Source organism: Chenopodium album, chromosome 21 (assembly GCF_948465745.1).
Source record: "Chenopodium album chromosome 21, dcCheAlbu1.1, whole genome shotgun sequence".
NCBI classification, from domain to species: domain Eukaryota; kingdom Viridiplantae; phylum Streptophyta; class Magnoliopsida; order Caryophyllales; family Amaranthaceae; genus Chenopodium; species Chenopodium album.
The window spans coordinates 16,657,046-16,672,730 of record NC_137854.1 but is presented as its reverse complement, the minus strand read 5'-3'; the positions used below and the strand labels follow the sequence as shown (position 1 = coordinate 16,672,730).

Here is a 15,685-nt window from a genome sequence, read left to right as displayed (position 1 = left end):
AGACAAAAAATTCATAATAATTTAATTAAAGTGTTATTGCCTATTAGAAAAGTATTATTTTTTAATGTAATTTATATTGCGACTATATTTATTGTTCTTTTGTATTATATTTGTGGTTGTTAATTATATGACAATTAAATTAAAAAATATGAATAAATTGTAAATATGATACCTTTAAAAATAAAAAAATTGTAAATATAATATTTTATTGGTTAAATATTAGGATTAAATCTTTAATGTGAAAAGGTTTTTTTAAAAAATAATTTAAATCCTAAATCATTACTCGTTGTTTTAAAAAAAAAAAAAAATTAATAAAAACATGTATACTATTTATTTTCCCCAAAATCACCAACTTCGTTCACACCCATATCTATTCTATCTAATCAAAATGAATACATAAAACATGTTAGCAATAATAAAATTTATATGAAATAAATCTTTATAGTCTTATAAAATAAATCAATATATTTACCAGGAAGTGAAAAATTGTTGTGAAATTGATCTAAAAATTGTAGTTGTACAAAATCAAATCTATGTATTGGAATTTTTTTATCGTCCCCAATTTCCCCAACAATAATATTTTGGAAATCATTATTTTGTTGTCACTGACAATGCGTGTGATATTGCTTCTTAATTGTAACAATTGAAAAGTATCTAATGAAGTAAACTTTTCTTTCAATTAATTTTGGACAAAATTGTACAAAGTTGGCTTTAACTGAGGCATGAACGTAATCAGTAATCACCCTGTAATTAAAAATAAAAATTAAGTTAATTTGATGACTTGATTAAGCTTTCTAAATCACAAAAAATTTGTTTTAATTATAAAATTAATTAATAAAACTATAAAGGTTTATAAAAATATTTAATAATTGTAAACGATTTATAAATATATAATACCTCTTCGTACTTTGATTTTTCAATCATTTTTGCTCGAAATTAATTCTCTTATTAAATTAGATCTACATGTGAAAATAAAATTCAGTAAATTCCAAATATACATTTATACATGGATTTTAAAAACTTAAACTAAAGAATTACATAGTCATTGATGACTTAAAACTGACACAAAATTCGCTTGATTTGGGTTTGTATTGATATAAAATTTTATTGGTGTTGTAGGATGCGTCAATTTATAGTGGTAGCCATCACAAATTTCAATTTAATTATTACGGAGTATAAAGGAATAATTTTATTTCTTATCATAAACACTATCAAGATTATCTTAGATATATATCTAAAGATGATTTTTTTTTAAAAAAGATTATTTTTAGTTTTTTAAATAATTAAATCTTAATATATTACTATTCGTTGTTTTTACCTACGTGGCAAAATTCTTAAATCTTAGTCGTCACTTTTATTTAGGTGACAAGTGAATTTTTTAATTTTAAAATAAAATAGAAATCTAATTTTTAATTGGTTAAAACTATACCTTTGTTTATGTGGCGCTCCGAATGCTCTCCAAAGATGCCTACTTTATTTGCTGTCCAAAAATGCCTACTTTAGTTATATATATTAAATTAGATTATTATTATATACGAGTATTAGATTAGATTTAAGTTTTGGAGGTGGTCGTGTACTCGTGTTAAATTATTGAGTGTACGGTGATTATGAGTGTAGCGTCTAACTATTGAATCAACTCAGTGACCTTCACAACGGTGATAAAATAGAAATTTCTCTTTCAATCTTTCTCCTGCACGTAACATTGCAAGAATTCAGATTTCTACCAAAAGTTGCCGAAGTTAATCGTTGAAAGATGGCAATTCCCGGCAGTTTAAACCCAATTCAGCTTGATTTTTTCAATTCTCAAGGTTACCCAATTCACCACTTCTTCATCTCTTCTTCTCTTTTCTCATCACCTTCTTCTTTAATTCAATTTCAATTTCAATTTTTTGCAGGATATTTGGTATTGGATTCATTTGCAAACCCAGATCAAATTAAGTCAATGAGGACTAGAATGGAGCATTTACTTCATGATTTTGATTCCTCTTCTTCTGTTATCTTCTCTACTAAAGATCATGTTTGTTGTGCTGAACCCACTTTTTAATTTGACTTATTTAATCAAATTCACTCTTTTTTGGTTTTGTATATCTTAATTTGATTGTTATTGTATGTTTTGATGATCAGAGTCATGCGAAAGATAATTACTTTTTTGATAGCGCTGAGAAGATTTCGTTTTTCTTTGAAGGTATTGAGTTTACTTGCATTCATTTTATATTCTATGAGTTGTTGATCAAATTGTTGTGGAGGTTTGTTCATGTTGATGAATTGAATTGGAACTTTTTGTTAATTCAAGACTTATTTGAATTTTTATATGATTTGTTGAACTAGAATACATACACTATTTGATGATGAAGACTTATAGAAAATATGCTTTGTGGCTTAGTTAATTGATCAAAGTTTGATGCTAAAACAGCTTGAATTACGACTCAAGGCAGTAATCTGAGAAGGGAAGGGTAGAATTGCATTAAATAACCCGCGATTTTATTTCTATGGAGTATAATAATGATACCCCTGAATCGATTCTTTTCATTCCTAGTGTGGTTAATCTGTTAGATAGATCATATCGCTCTATTGTTGAAGACTCACTTGGTTTTCCCTACATGGATGAGAGATGATTGATCAGCATGTATCTCTCTGTATTTATCAATGGAATAGGTTAAGTTATACTTTTGATATCTCTTTTGGCTCTTGCATTACTCGAGAAGTGATTTTTTTTTTAATCTTTTTTAAGTGAGCCAATAAATCTTCAATTTGGCACTCATTTGTAGTTGGTTTTTGGCTTATTTACTGAGCTTGAAGTTCTTCTCCTAGCTTGTTTACTGAGATATTTAACAAAGTTCTTTATGAACAAGGCCTGTACTCTATGTAGAGGTCTAATAATTAGAATTTTGCTTCCGTAAAGTGTTGATAAACTTGCTGCTCACCTTTTGTGGAAGATGCAATTTAAACTATTAGTATGCCACTTTTATTCATAATTATCCGTGGCAATGAAAGTTACATACCACTAACAAATGGAATTTGGTAAAGTACATGGTTATAAACTTATAATATAAATATTATGTATAATCAGTATTGTGATAGAAAATCAGCGCAAGGCTTTGATCCTTCATGCATCGGCTGACTTATTAAATTGCTGGTGTTGGCTTCCTGATTCACTCAAAATTGTCAAAAGTTTCTGTGCTTTGTTTAAAGCTTTATTTGTGCACTAAATGAACAAGCAAGACAGTATAGGATTATGGGTGTTAAAATCATTTGGTGGCATTAGCAATGAATATCTTTTAAACATCTTTTTTTTATTGTTTGTATGAATAACATAATTACATGGAGGTCTGAAATAGTGTCATGCAGTCCCTTGATTATTTTAAATGGATATTTGCTCATAGCTGATTGAATCTGTTGGATCAATGTTTGCTCGAGTAGGTAGTTGCTGAATGCAGATTTCACTATCTGCATTTATCTATTTGATAGGAAGTTTGATTGCTTGAAGGTGGTTGCATCAAAGATCAAAAAGCTTACTGTTTCAATTCTTTGTTAAGATCATTTTCTGATCATGCTTAGAAATTGCATGAGATTATAAGTATCATGTCCACATTGCTAATGTTTAGATGGTGTGATAGTTTCTCTGAAAGAACTAGAAAGGTTGTTGTTCTACCAGTGCCACATTGGTTGTCATATCAGTATTCTTGCCATAACAAATTCGCCTCCCTGCAAAAGAAAGGAAGTTTTGGGGGGACGAGGGAGGCGGGTGAAGGGGTAGAAGAAAATAAAAACGTAGGGGAAATAAAAGGAAATTTCATTTTTTTTATTTTTTTTTATTTTTTTAAGGTTCCTGACATATTTTAGCCGAAAGTAAGGGTAAATTGAACTTCCTGATACCTATTTAAAACAGAGATGGATATCTTAGAATTCTGTTATTGTAGAAGATTCTATTTAGGTGATAGAGGTATGTTTTCACTTTTCACGAATAAGATGAAGTCTTATATTGTTTTCCTCAATAAGTTAAATTTTATAGATATACATGTTCCATATTGCTTTCAAAATGGTTATTGACTTCTATGTGCTGATTTTGATGCTCTGGTTTTATATAGAGAAAGCATTTGATGAGGACGGCAAACTAAAGCAGCCTAAAGAACTTTCTATCAATAAAGTTGGCCATGGTATGTTATTATATGGGTAAAATTATTGGTAAAGATTTTTTTCTTGTTTCTTTTTGGTCTAAAAAGCTGCCTCTCACCTCATTTAATAAGGATGGTTGTAAAGGTTGCAGTTTATTTTCCTTGTATAAAGATTTTGTTTTAATACATTTTGACATTTGAGTAAGTCTTTTTAAATTGCCACTGCAGCTCTACATGAGCTGGATCCAGTTTTCAAAGAGTTTTCCTCATCAAAGAGTTTCTCAAGCTTGCTCTCAAGTTTAGGTTACAAAAGGCCGGCAGTTGTTCAGTCTATGTACATTTTCAAGGTATGGCTGCATTCTTCCCATGTTGTTATGCTCACTTTCTAATCTTTTCTTGCAAAAACTGATAAAGGATACCAACTCATAAAGTCAACAATGGAAAAATTTGCAATTAGAAACTGACTCAATCGTACTGGTGGATGTTTTATTCAAAAGTTAAGCAAATGTTGCTATTGACATCTGTTAGACCAATGTGGCAAGGAATGCTGTTTTTTTATGATAATCTTGCTAGTTGGACTACAAGCATCCCTGCGAATCAGGATCACTTCCTAGCTCAAATGAGGCTAAGGCATGAAATAGAACAGGCAGAACAGTCAATTTCTTGGAAATTATTCCTGCAAGTTGATACAAAGACCTGTATTGATGATTTAGATTAGTAGTTTTGTGTTATATCAGATTCTTCATAGATGCATGCATATTTGAGGAGAGAGGTTGCCTCTTACTCCCTAGAATTTGAGCCTTCTTGTGAGGCATGTTAATCTCTGGCCATCTCCCCAGTAAGGACAACTGACCTGAAAGGTCATCAAAGCAAATTGTGAAGTTCAAAAGAACCTATACTTTATCCTATGTTCCATTAGGGAAGTTTTAGAGTTAGATTTCACTTAAAGATGGATTCTTGGTGATACATGGACATTCCTTTATCTAATGCAAATCATATTATTTGGAAAATACTGCATATGAAGCTACCATTACGTACCTAAGGCTTTCTTTAATAGGCTCTTAGTAGGCATAATAACCAATAACAATAAAATCAATCATGTAATTGGATAATTGCATATCCTTGGTTAGTTGACTCAGATAAATGTCCTTGTAAAAATGTATGCTAAAAGATGCTTATATGACTGTCCAAAGAGAGGTTAAATGAAAAATAATCTTGGTTAAGGGTAGGTTCGTTTTCCACCGAATGTCTGCTTCTCTGTCTATTATAGGGTATACTGATGCAAGAAGGGATAAAACTAGAATTAGGCATCTAAATCTAATAGTGAAGTATTAGCTGATTGTAAGATTTCCATTTTCAGCAACCAGGTATTGGTGGAGAAGTGGTGCCACACCAAGATAATTCATTTCTTTATACAGATCCACCAACGTGTACAGGATTGTGGCTTGCACTAGAAGATGCCACCGTGATCAATGGCTGCCTTTGGGCAATCCCTGGTTCTCAAAAAAGTATATGACCTTCTGATATAATCTGTAGTCTAAAATCCCATGCAGATCTTTTTTTTTTTTAATTTCTTAAACTAAATTTCCAGAGGGCCTTGTGAGAAGATTCATTAGAGATGACGAAGGGGTACATTTTGACCGCCCATCTCCATCATACGACCAGAATGATTTTGTTCCAATTGAAGTTAAAGCTGGTTCCTTGGTTGTCATTCATGGTGATCTTATTCATCAGAGGTTGGTCAACTCTCATGACTTCTATTTAAACACACCGAAAGTATACAATGTGTTTTTCTTATTTTTGGATATGCTCGCTGTAGTTTTGAGAACCAGTCACCGAGTTCAAGGCATGCTTATAGTTTGCATGTGGTGGACACTGATGGTTGCAAGTGGGCTGGAGATAATTGGTGAGTGTCTGGATATTTTCTGCATTGTAATTTTTTTTTTTTTTTTTTTTGTATTTTATTATTATCTATGCCAATGTTTTCTCACATTTTTACACTGTTTGATCGATGATGCCTAATGTGTTTGAAGAGGTTCTAATTTACCCTTGGAGAATATAAAAGGAAAGGAAATTTGTTCAGTACTTCCTTCATTTCTATATACTTACAACACACCACTTTGACACACACTTCAAAGCTATTAGACTAGGTAAACAGATAAATTGTTAATAAAAACCTTAGCACCAATAAAAACAAAGTGTTAAGCTACACTTTAAATTTTTTAGCCTTATACATCCCATTACCTTTTCTGATCACTTTCTCACATAACGTGCCAAAAAAGGTGTGTTGCAACTTAAAAAAAAAAAAAAAAAAAAACAGAGGAAGTAATACCTACTATACACAATACACCCTTTTAATTTTATTTTCCTTCTTAAATGGTAAATCATAAAACAATATCTTTTAAATACACCTTGTTTCATTTTTCTGGCCAAAAGGTCAAATTCCTGATAGTTTTTGACTTTTATTGCTATCCAAATACACTATTAATGCTTAAATTGCTTACGTATTGCAACATATTTGCTGACACTATATTGCTAGCTTGTTTGGAAGGAAATGGAGGGGAGAGAAGGGAAGGAGAGTGGAAAGAAAGGGAGGTCAGGAGAGGAAAGAAGTGAGCTTGCCTATTCTTTCCAAATCTTTCCTACACTGAAAAGGCTTTAGTTTATCAAAGAGGGAAGTAAATTTAATCCTTCAATTCTCTTCTTTTCCTTATCCAAGTCATATCGAAACAAGGGAAAATGTGTCCCTCACTTCCTCTTTCTCCATTTCCATACGAAGCCAAACATAACGTCAATATAGAGAATGCTTGCAGGATTTTCTATCTTTGCTATTCAAAACAGTCAGAATTTGTGTCTTCTTTCCCTGGTGCTGCAAGTTCCCCCCTCTCCCCCCTTAGGCGCTAGTTTGGGAAAGATAGAGAATGCTTTCCATTTTAGGTGGGCGAGGGGGCAATGATTATTTCAATTTTTTTATTTATCTGACAATTAGAAACCAATGATTGATAAGAACAAATTTGATGTTCCTGATAGTCAGTTGCAGTATGTGAATGATCTGTAATGTTATTATTTTGTATAACTATGCTGTTGGTGATGGCCATCTAACAGGTTCAGGAACTTTAAAGTCCAGTTTGAGTTTCCATATATCGATTCTAATTGTAGTCTATCCTATCCCGTTCTTGCAGGATCAGAAGAAAGCAGGAGCCAGAACCCATATATGTTTCCTGATCTAGCACATCCACTGGCCTGTTTTATCAACTGTTTGGCGCATTTGCAAGTTTTTTATTTTCATAGTTTGAGTTGCACCATCATTTTGATTATAAATAAACTTTTTAAAAAATTTGTATGTTAGAATATGTACATCGACATTGCAGTGGCAAATAATTGACGTCTTGCTGTATACATTTTTATTCCTCATTGTTGTAAAGTCATCGTTCAAACAATTCATAAAAAATTCTAAAATAGATATTGAAGTGTTGGATATAGGAGCAATTAACAAGTGCCTTAAATTTTTTTTTTGAAAAGTGCCTAAAAAGTTTGACAAGAAGATTTACTTTAAATCTAGTATTTTGTAGCTCGACATAGGATGTTTCTCTAATGTTAGTGTCCAAAGTATTAGTATTCACTTTAGTCAATACCATAGAGATTAAATGAAGAAATAATGTACTACTCCGTGTCGCAGCATAATTGACACATTTAACTTTTTTTCTCAAATATAACCTTTTTTTTTATTATTTTTTTTATATGATATAAAATAATACTTGATATTCTAATGATATACACATTAAGATAGATCCAACAACAACTTATTTATTAACATTTATTTTTATATGATATTAAAAAAAAATGGTCAAGTTGAGATCCTAAGACGGAGGGAGTAAAAAACACTGCCAAATGTATGTCAACAACTAAAAGTATTTCGAAGGAAAAGGCAAGTATACTGAATAGTGGTACATAACTTGCATTATTCCATAATTTCTGTGCTTATGCAATGTGAAATTGTGGATGATAGCAGTCATAACACAAAATTCTAGTGCTATCAATTTAGCCGAGCAGCAGACAGACGCTTGCTCAGACAGAATGTATCTAGTGTCCCTTGTATCAATTTCATAATGGAAGTTTTAATATGACAAGTTTTAATCTTATGCATTAAAAAATAGAATTGATTGGTCTCGAATAGACGAATACCATAACAAACATTTTCGTGCATTGGTCTCATGTTAAAAGGGATGGTAATTTTGTCGCCCATCACCTTGCTAGTGTAGTGTAATACCGTTTGGTGTCAAACAAGTTTGGGAGAATTATTGCGCCTCTGTAACTTCTCCTTAAGTTCTTATGGACAATTTGTCCAACGATTAATAAAATGCGGTGCTAGACTTCTTTCAAAGAAAAAAAAAAATTAATACCATAACAAACATAAAAGTTTACATGTTCCAAAGAATGCAAGACTTGAGTCCCTAAGGCAACAATAGTTGCCGTTACATACTCATTTCACTACATTTTCTTTCCGCCTTCATCAACCCTTCGTTCCACCCTCTCGGACCAAAAAATACTCCCCTTTCTGATAAATACTATAGTCTACATTCTTAAATATATACACATGCTCCCCCTAATTCGCTGCGATACATAACAGCCTTAATCACTTCAGATGCTCGAATTGCTCAGGATAGTTCAATAATTTTTTACAATAGTCCTAGTTATCTTTTTACCCTCTATAATTTATCAATAGATTAGCCAAAGCCCATGTTACTCAAGAAGCCTATTGCAGGTGCCAACTCCAACAGCTGCAGCAAGATGCCAAGCCGCATGAAGGTACGGAGTTTCTGGGAAAACATCATCAGCAACAAATAACACACCACCCAACAATGAACATGCCTTGTGGACATTGTGTGCCATTTTTAATTCTGGATCTTTGATTGCCCTTTGGGCAAATGCCACCTGGAAACAGTGAAGCTGAACTTCAGTACACCAGCAACAAAGGTAGAAAAAAAAGAAAAGAAAAGAAAAGAAAATCTGGTAAACATAACAATTAAGATGTAAAAAGGTAGCTACCCTTGATAGAACACAAATTTTTGCATTAAGGCATTAAGAAATCAAAGATATAGAATAGTAGGAAAGTCAAGATTGTTTACTACCTGGCTCTTGCTCAGAACTTTTCAAAAAACAGAGGTGACCTATTGACCCTACCATTCCATAACATAAAAAATCCATGTGCAAATATATTATGATTATTGATTTCTCGAACATATTGATAATCAAGCAATATTATGTGAAATATGAGAATAATTCATGGTCAAAAGTCTTAACTTGAAAGATATGAGTCCCTTTCTATTATGAAACAACTAAATTTTTTTTTTTCTTCAGAATTAGCCTAATATGATTTTATAAGTCAATAAAGCACAGGAATCCAAGTTCATCCAAACACATCTAGCAGAGTTTTCAAAGCGGGAAACTACCTCCATCAAACCAGTATGAACAAGTGAAACCATAAGTGGTTGGAATGGTAGACACACAGCAGAAGCAGCCATCAGAAGTTTAGGATGTTCACTCCTAAGTGCTCTCGAAAGACACTGCAAGAATTCTCCAACCATTAGGAATATGGACAACAAGAATACTACAACAATCACACTGTTGCACAACTAGAAATCATATTTATAGCTGATGATTGCCAACATGTTTGTCAAATGGTGGGTAATAACTCTTCTTGGCTGTTATAAGGAAATCTAGCTTGACAAGAGTGATAACCCTTTGGCCTAAAGCAAAAATTTAAACAGGGATATCACTCTAGTCAAGAGTGATAACCCTCTGACCCTGTTCTATCATCCATCATTGGCTAAGATGATTTAAAGATCCTGGCCTAGCAAATCATCCCAAAAAACTTCATAGACTGGACATTATTAACCCAAACAAGAAGGCTACCAACTTAGCATGAACAATAAAAAGTCAAATTGTTAACTGCAAACTCTTCCACTCTCTAGGTTTATATGTGTCAGAAATTGAGTATACAGAAGGGTTACATTAGAAAATGATGTAATTATTCTGTTATGGGTTAGCTTGAGATAGAAATTAAAAAAATCAGCTAGAAAGGAGGGGGAAAAAAAGGGAATCAGTGGGTCTATATATAGAGATGAGATTAGATAGAGAGAGCAGGAAAAATATTGTGAGTTTCCAATTTGCTTTAGATTGTAGATGTGTGATAATCAAACCCCTCGAAAGCTATCCTTTAATATTATGTAATTTCGAGCTTTTATTGCAAATGTTAATTTTATTTTAGGAAAATTTGTCAAAAACAACCTTTTAAAGTTTTTATTTTATTAAAAACAACCTTTTAAATTTTTTTTTGCAACTTCAGACCACATTATAAATTTTTTTTACCAAAGACAACCTAATGCTAGTTTTCGGCGTTGACTCTATTTTTCCGATGTTGACCACGAGTGTGTGAGGCACGTGACCTCATATATTGCTAATTATACCCCTTTCCCCTCCAATTAACTCCTATTAAAACCCTTCAAAGTGACAAATTACTTTGAGAGAGGAGGGGATTTAGTACGAGTGAATTGGAGGGAAAGGGGTGTAATTAGCATTATATGAGGTCATATGCCTCATACACTCATGGTCAACATCGGAAAAAATAGAGTCAACGCCGAAAACTTGCATTAGGTTGTCTTTGATAAAAAAAAATTATAATTTGGTCTGAATTTGTAAAAAAATATTTAAAAGATTGTTTTAAATAAAGTGAACACTTTAAAAGGTTGTTTCTAACAAACTTTCCTTTATTTTATCCTTATCTTATCTTATTTTATCCAGTTCATTACAATATGTTACTCAATGATCGAGCTTCATCATGCCTGACATTGATCTAGCCACAAGCTAAAATTTTGGAATGTTTATACTCTTCTAATTTCTACTAAAGAGGAAATGAAACAATTGTGTAACTTTTTAAGTACTTGTTTTTAGTATATTACTTCCTCTGTTTCATTATGGTTAACACATCACCTTTAGGCACCTTTTCATACGCATACTTTAAATGTAAATACTTTCAATTACGTATACACAAAAATTATAATAATTTGATATATATCTAACAAGAACCCACATGACTATGTTTTTCCTTTAACATTAAATCACAAAAAGAAGTCAAAGTAAAATACTTGTATATGAATTGTACCAAAAGTGAAAACATGTCAACTAAAAAGATATTAAGGAAGTACATGGTAAATAATATAACTCTCATGATTGCTTACTTCGGCCAAAAGGTATGTGGATGATTTTTCAACTTAAATTTTTTTTACCGCAACCTCCTTAGCAGTAAATTAACATGCATTAGCAGAATTTAAATTTTCTATATCTTAAGCACGATGAGACATAGAGAAGTACTTGGGAAGTGAAACTCAAATACCCCATTTGGACATGGTTCTGGTTAGCATAGGAAAAAGAGGTAGATTAGTATTCAATTTCTACCAGACAAAATTGCTTTATGTAGACATCAGAATTCTGCTTGCTGATGCTTAATCCAGTATTTCTGATGCTCACTAATCCATTTGGTTATCAACAAGCAGTACTCCCCCAATCCCAAAATAATGGCAACATGGAATCTAATACAATGTATTTTACGTAAAGGAGCATTTTTTTATATACCCACATATCTCATTCTAAGACCACCATCTTATGTTCACACTAATAGTATCTGGCCTCTTAGTAAAGTAAAGCCAAGTGCAGGTAATTGGAATCAACAGATAATTCACATCAATCTTACCACAGTTGTAGTTGCTATCATGGTATAATCAACCCATCTCAAGAATTTCCTAATCCTGCCCCTGGAACAATGATACATGCTAGAGGCAACTCCAACTCCAATCAGAGAATTAGCATAGAGCTTGGAATTGAAACTTTTCCTGCACCATAGTATACAAGCAGGATAAGGCACAGCCACATGGTTTCAGACAAAAGATGCCGTGGAAAGAAGAGAAAGGAATTACCTAGGTGCATTGGCTCCGAGAGCAATAAATGGAAGGGATGTTACAACATTAGCTACTGTTTCAGCAATATTTTGATCACCTACATGTAAATAGGATAGCCATGAATATCCCCAGCAGCCTTTAACAATATACATTGCAATCTTATCTAACAAATAAATGCAATGATCAGAATTCCAAAATACCGGTATGGCAGCAATGGACAGGTCTTAAACGGATGGCTATTTGCTCCTGCACGCGTCTGATGATGTCCAAACAAGCAATTAGGTTATTAACATTGGTTCAAGTTGTTCACAAATTTATGACCAACTGGTCAAGCTTCCCAAGATGCTATCATTCAGATGAAATCCATAGGCGAAGCAAATATGATAATTTACTGAAAATATAACAAAAAAAAAAAATTTTCTCACTTACTGCATTAATACATGTCGACTAATTTTTGTATTTGAATCTTTACAAATTTGCCTTTGGTCCCCGAGTTGAGTAACCTCTTCAACAACAAATGGAGCATGTGGCACCACCTGCACTCCATGCACACCCTCTAATGCTCTACTTGAATTCAATGCACTTTGGGGAACCATCTCCATTTAATTATAAATATGTACTGCCTACCCACAATAACTTGCAGGTAGCAGTCAAAAGAATTGTTGCTGCAGGAAACTTACGTTGTCAGCCGCGAGGCAGAGCTTCAAACTGGATTTTCTGTTAATAACACATTGAGGAAACATCACGAGTCCATCATTTAAAAGAAGTTAACATGCAAGAAGAATATAAAGTATATGACAAGTGTTTGATCATGATGGAATTGTAAGACATGTTTTTCCACAGCAATTCACTTTCAAAAATAGCTGAAACATATGCCTTCGACAACCATAAGAGTCAAAGAGATACCAATAACTATTATACTTAATAGCGTGCAACTTTCACCTTAGAAGGTGATAAATCTATAATGTTGTTAACATAAAACGTGGTTTGCATTGAGCTTTAATTTGTGTCTCCTAGTTGTCAATACTATATTCGAATTTCACACTTCACAAAAAACTATTGAAAATATTCTATCAACAATACTTTCAGGCTGCATTCGAATCATATTCCTACTTTGTCTAATCAGTGGGGCGAGGTGAAAATTTAATTGCTAAGGAAATATAGTAGATTTTAGTAATCCAGGGTAAATCAGACAGCTCAAAATTAATTTAATTATACTGATTAGAACCCAATCTAAAACCTTCAAACTGTAATATAGACGAAAATCCCATTTTAAACTACCTTGATTACAAAATTCAAGCTAACAGTCAATCTTTTTCAGATTGATAACTTTTGGGATATATAAGACACCTTTAAATAACAATAATTTCCATCTACATAAGATACATTCGTTCATTTGCTTTCTCATTTTGGAACCAAGCTTGAATAATTGTCATCAAAGAAGTGATTAATCATAGCTAACTGTAATCATAAACTAAATCACTAATTTACTACTACTACATCATCTAAAAATACCCTTTTTGTTATAATTTATCAATCATAACAAAAATTCACATAATTATCAAGTAATCAAATCATAGAATAGGAAGAACCCACAATAATTCAAGTACCCAGAACAAATTAAAGATTAGTAAGAAGCGAATAAGATAACCCATGTTCAAAATCAATTGTACTTTAACATGCAATGCTAATTAATCCAACAGAATCAAGAAAGAGAAATTATACCTGAGTAAAGAAGGGTAAAATCCAGAACCCCAGAAAGTTGGGAAGAAGCTAGAATGAAGAAGTAAAGTTGATTAAATTAAAAATAAAGTTATGATGATTAAAAATAAAAAATGGAAAAAAATGGTGGTTAAATTGTAAAATAGATGCGGATCACAGGAAAGGAGATGCGCGTGGGAGTGAGAATCTTCGGAAGAGGAGTCTCCAGCATATTCCTCTTCGTTGTCTAAACCAACATTATTATTTCTTCTCTCCTATTGTTGTGATTGTGCGAGTAATTCCACCAATGCCGTGCCGTATATTGATGCTACTCGTTGGCTAACGTTTTCTTACCTTCGGTCGGGTTTGGATTCGGGTTCAAATTCGGGTTTGGATTACGGAGTAGCCCTATCAATTAAATACTATAAAAGCAAATTTAAAGACACACTTATCAATATATTATTAAATAATTTCCCGCCAAAAGTACCTTCTAAAAAAATTATTGTTATGTAAGGAAAAAATAAATTATATCTAAATTATGACATAATTTGTTTTATATAAAATATAAATCTTTTTCTAAAAGATTAAACTATCCATGATAAGTTTATAATTATTACATGTATTTTAAATATTTTCTCTTACATGCTTTTATTTTTAATATACTCTATACTCCCTCTGTCCCAATTTACTTGCAACATTTTGACTGGACACGCTTGTCGATGCATATCTTTGACCGTCTATATCTTTTATTATATATTTATAAAAGGTTTAAAAAGTTTATATTAAGAAATTATACATTAAAATAGAGTCAACAATATCTTACATGATTACATTGACTTTTATATAATAGCTAAAAAGATGGTCAAAGTGAGATGTGTGAATAGTGCAAAAAGTCAAAACGTTGCGAGTAATTTGGGACGGAGGGAGTAATTTTTAATACTCAAGTCATTATATCAAAAAATTTATAATAAAATTGTCAAAAATATTTAACAACTGTGCATCGTACGGGATTTAACCTAGTATGTACTGTAGGAGTTTATAGGTACTACGCAGCGGAAATAACATGAATCATATTCATAAAGCACCTAAATCAAGGATCATTGCATAACACATAAAGAACACATAATTGTACCTTTGAAGCGTGATTCCACGTGCGATCGAGCAAGAACAAGGGGAGATAAAGAACCTCAAGCGTGATTCCTCTACTTGGTCCACGGGCACAGATTAAGACCTCCACTAATGCTAGTTAGTTGCAATTGAAACCTTCAATTGACCTTCTACGGAGAAGAGCGACATACTAACCAAGAACCACCACGAACCACCACACGTGCCACCTAGGGTGGCCGGCCGTACGGACGTGAGGGGAGGATGAGGGCCGTGAGTTGGAGAGAGGATTAGGGTTTTGGGATTGGTTGCCTTGATGTCAAAATTTACTGTGTGTGAATTATGACTGCTCGCTGCAAACCCTAGGCATGGATCTTATTTATAGATCTCATCTCTAAATAAAAGCCCATGTCAAAAGCCCAAAACCTAATTCCAATCTAACTATGCTAGCCCAATCCAATTCATGATTAGTCAATTGCTTATGAGGCCCATTAATGGGCCTCTTACTTGCTTAACCCAATACCCTTGTATGTGATCAATATAGGATCCATTCTAAAGGGCTTTGGACTATTTTACTAGCCCAAAGATCATCTCTCATAGTCTAGCAACAGAGGATGACGCCCCAAAAGAACGAACTTATTATCTCCATAATAGTGATCCTTGATATATCTAGTAATTGCACTTATCGAAGACATAACTCCTTCAATCTCCCACTTGTCTGAGACAACTGCGCAATATTCAAATTCCTTAAGTCAATGTGTGTCGATTTGATAATATGATTGCATCTTATGTCGTGATCATATTAAT

The 15,685-nt window shown here is 32.7% G+C and overlaps 2 protein-coding genes across 2 annotated transcripts; one reads left to right on the top strand and one right to left on the bottom strand.

The window, feature by feature from the left end:
• Positions 1 to 1,626: 1,626 nt before the first annotated feature.
• On the top strand, positions 1,627 to 7,593 carry LOC145602160 (phytanoyl-CoA dioxygenase-like). The gene is made up of 9 exons (XM_081658327.1): positions 1,627 to 1,808; positions 1,896 to 2,017; positions 2,125 to 2,185; positions 4,089 to 4,157; positions 4,344 to 4,462; positions 5,476 to 5,623; positions 5,707 to 5,851; positions 5,935 to 6,021; positions 7,298 to 7,593. The coding sequence occupies exons 1-9, from the start codon at positions 1,754 to 1,756 to the stop codon at positions 7,338 to 7,340; spliced, it is 849 nt and encodes a 282-aa protein (XP_081514453.1). The 5' UTR covers positions 1,627 to 1,753; the 3' UTR covers positions 7,341 to 7,593.
• Positions 7,594 to 8,499: 906 nt separating this feature from the next.
• On the bottom strand, positions 8,500 to 14,046 carry LOC145601618 (uncharacterized). Its single transcript, XM_081657670.1, has 7 exons — positions 13,799 to 14,046; positions 12,503 to 12,790; positions 12,274 to 12,329; positions 12,092 to 12,170; positions 11,869 to 12,007; positions 9,569 to 9,682; positions 8,500 to 9,050 (listed from the first exon to the last, which is right to left on the bottom strand). The coding sequence occupies exons 2-7, from the start codon at positions 12,673 to 12,675 to the stop codon at positions 8,859 to 8,861; spliced, it is 753 nt and encodes a 250-aa protein (XP_081513796.1). The 5' UTR covers positions 12,676 to 12,790; positions 13,799 to 14,046; the 3' UTR covers positions 8,500 to 8,858.
• Between the last annotated feature and the right edge of the window lie 1,639 nt (positions 14,047 to 15,685).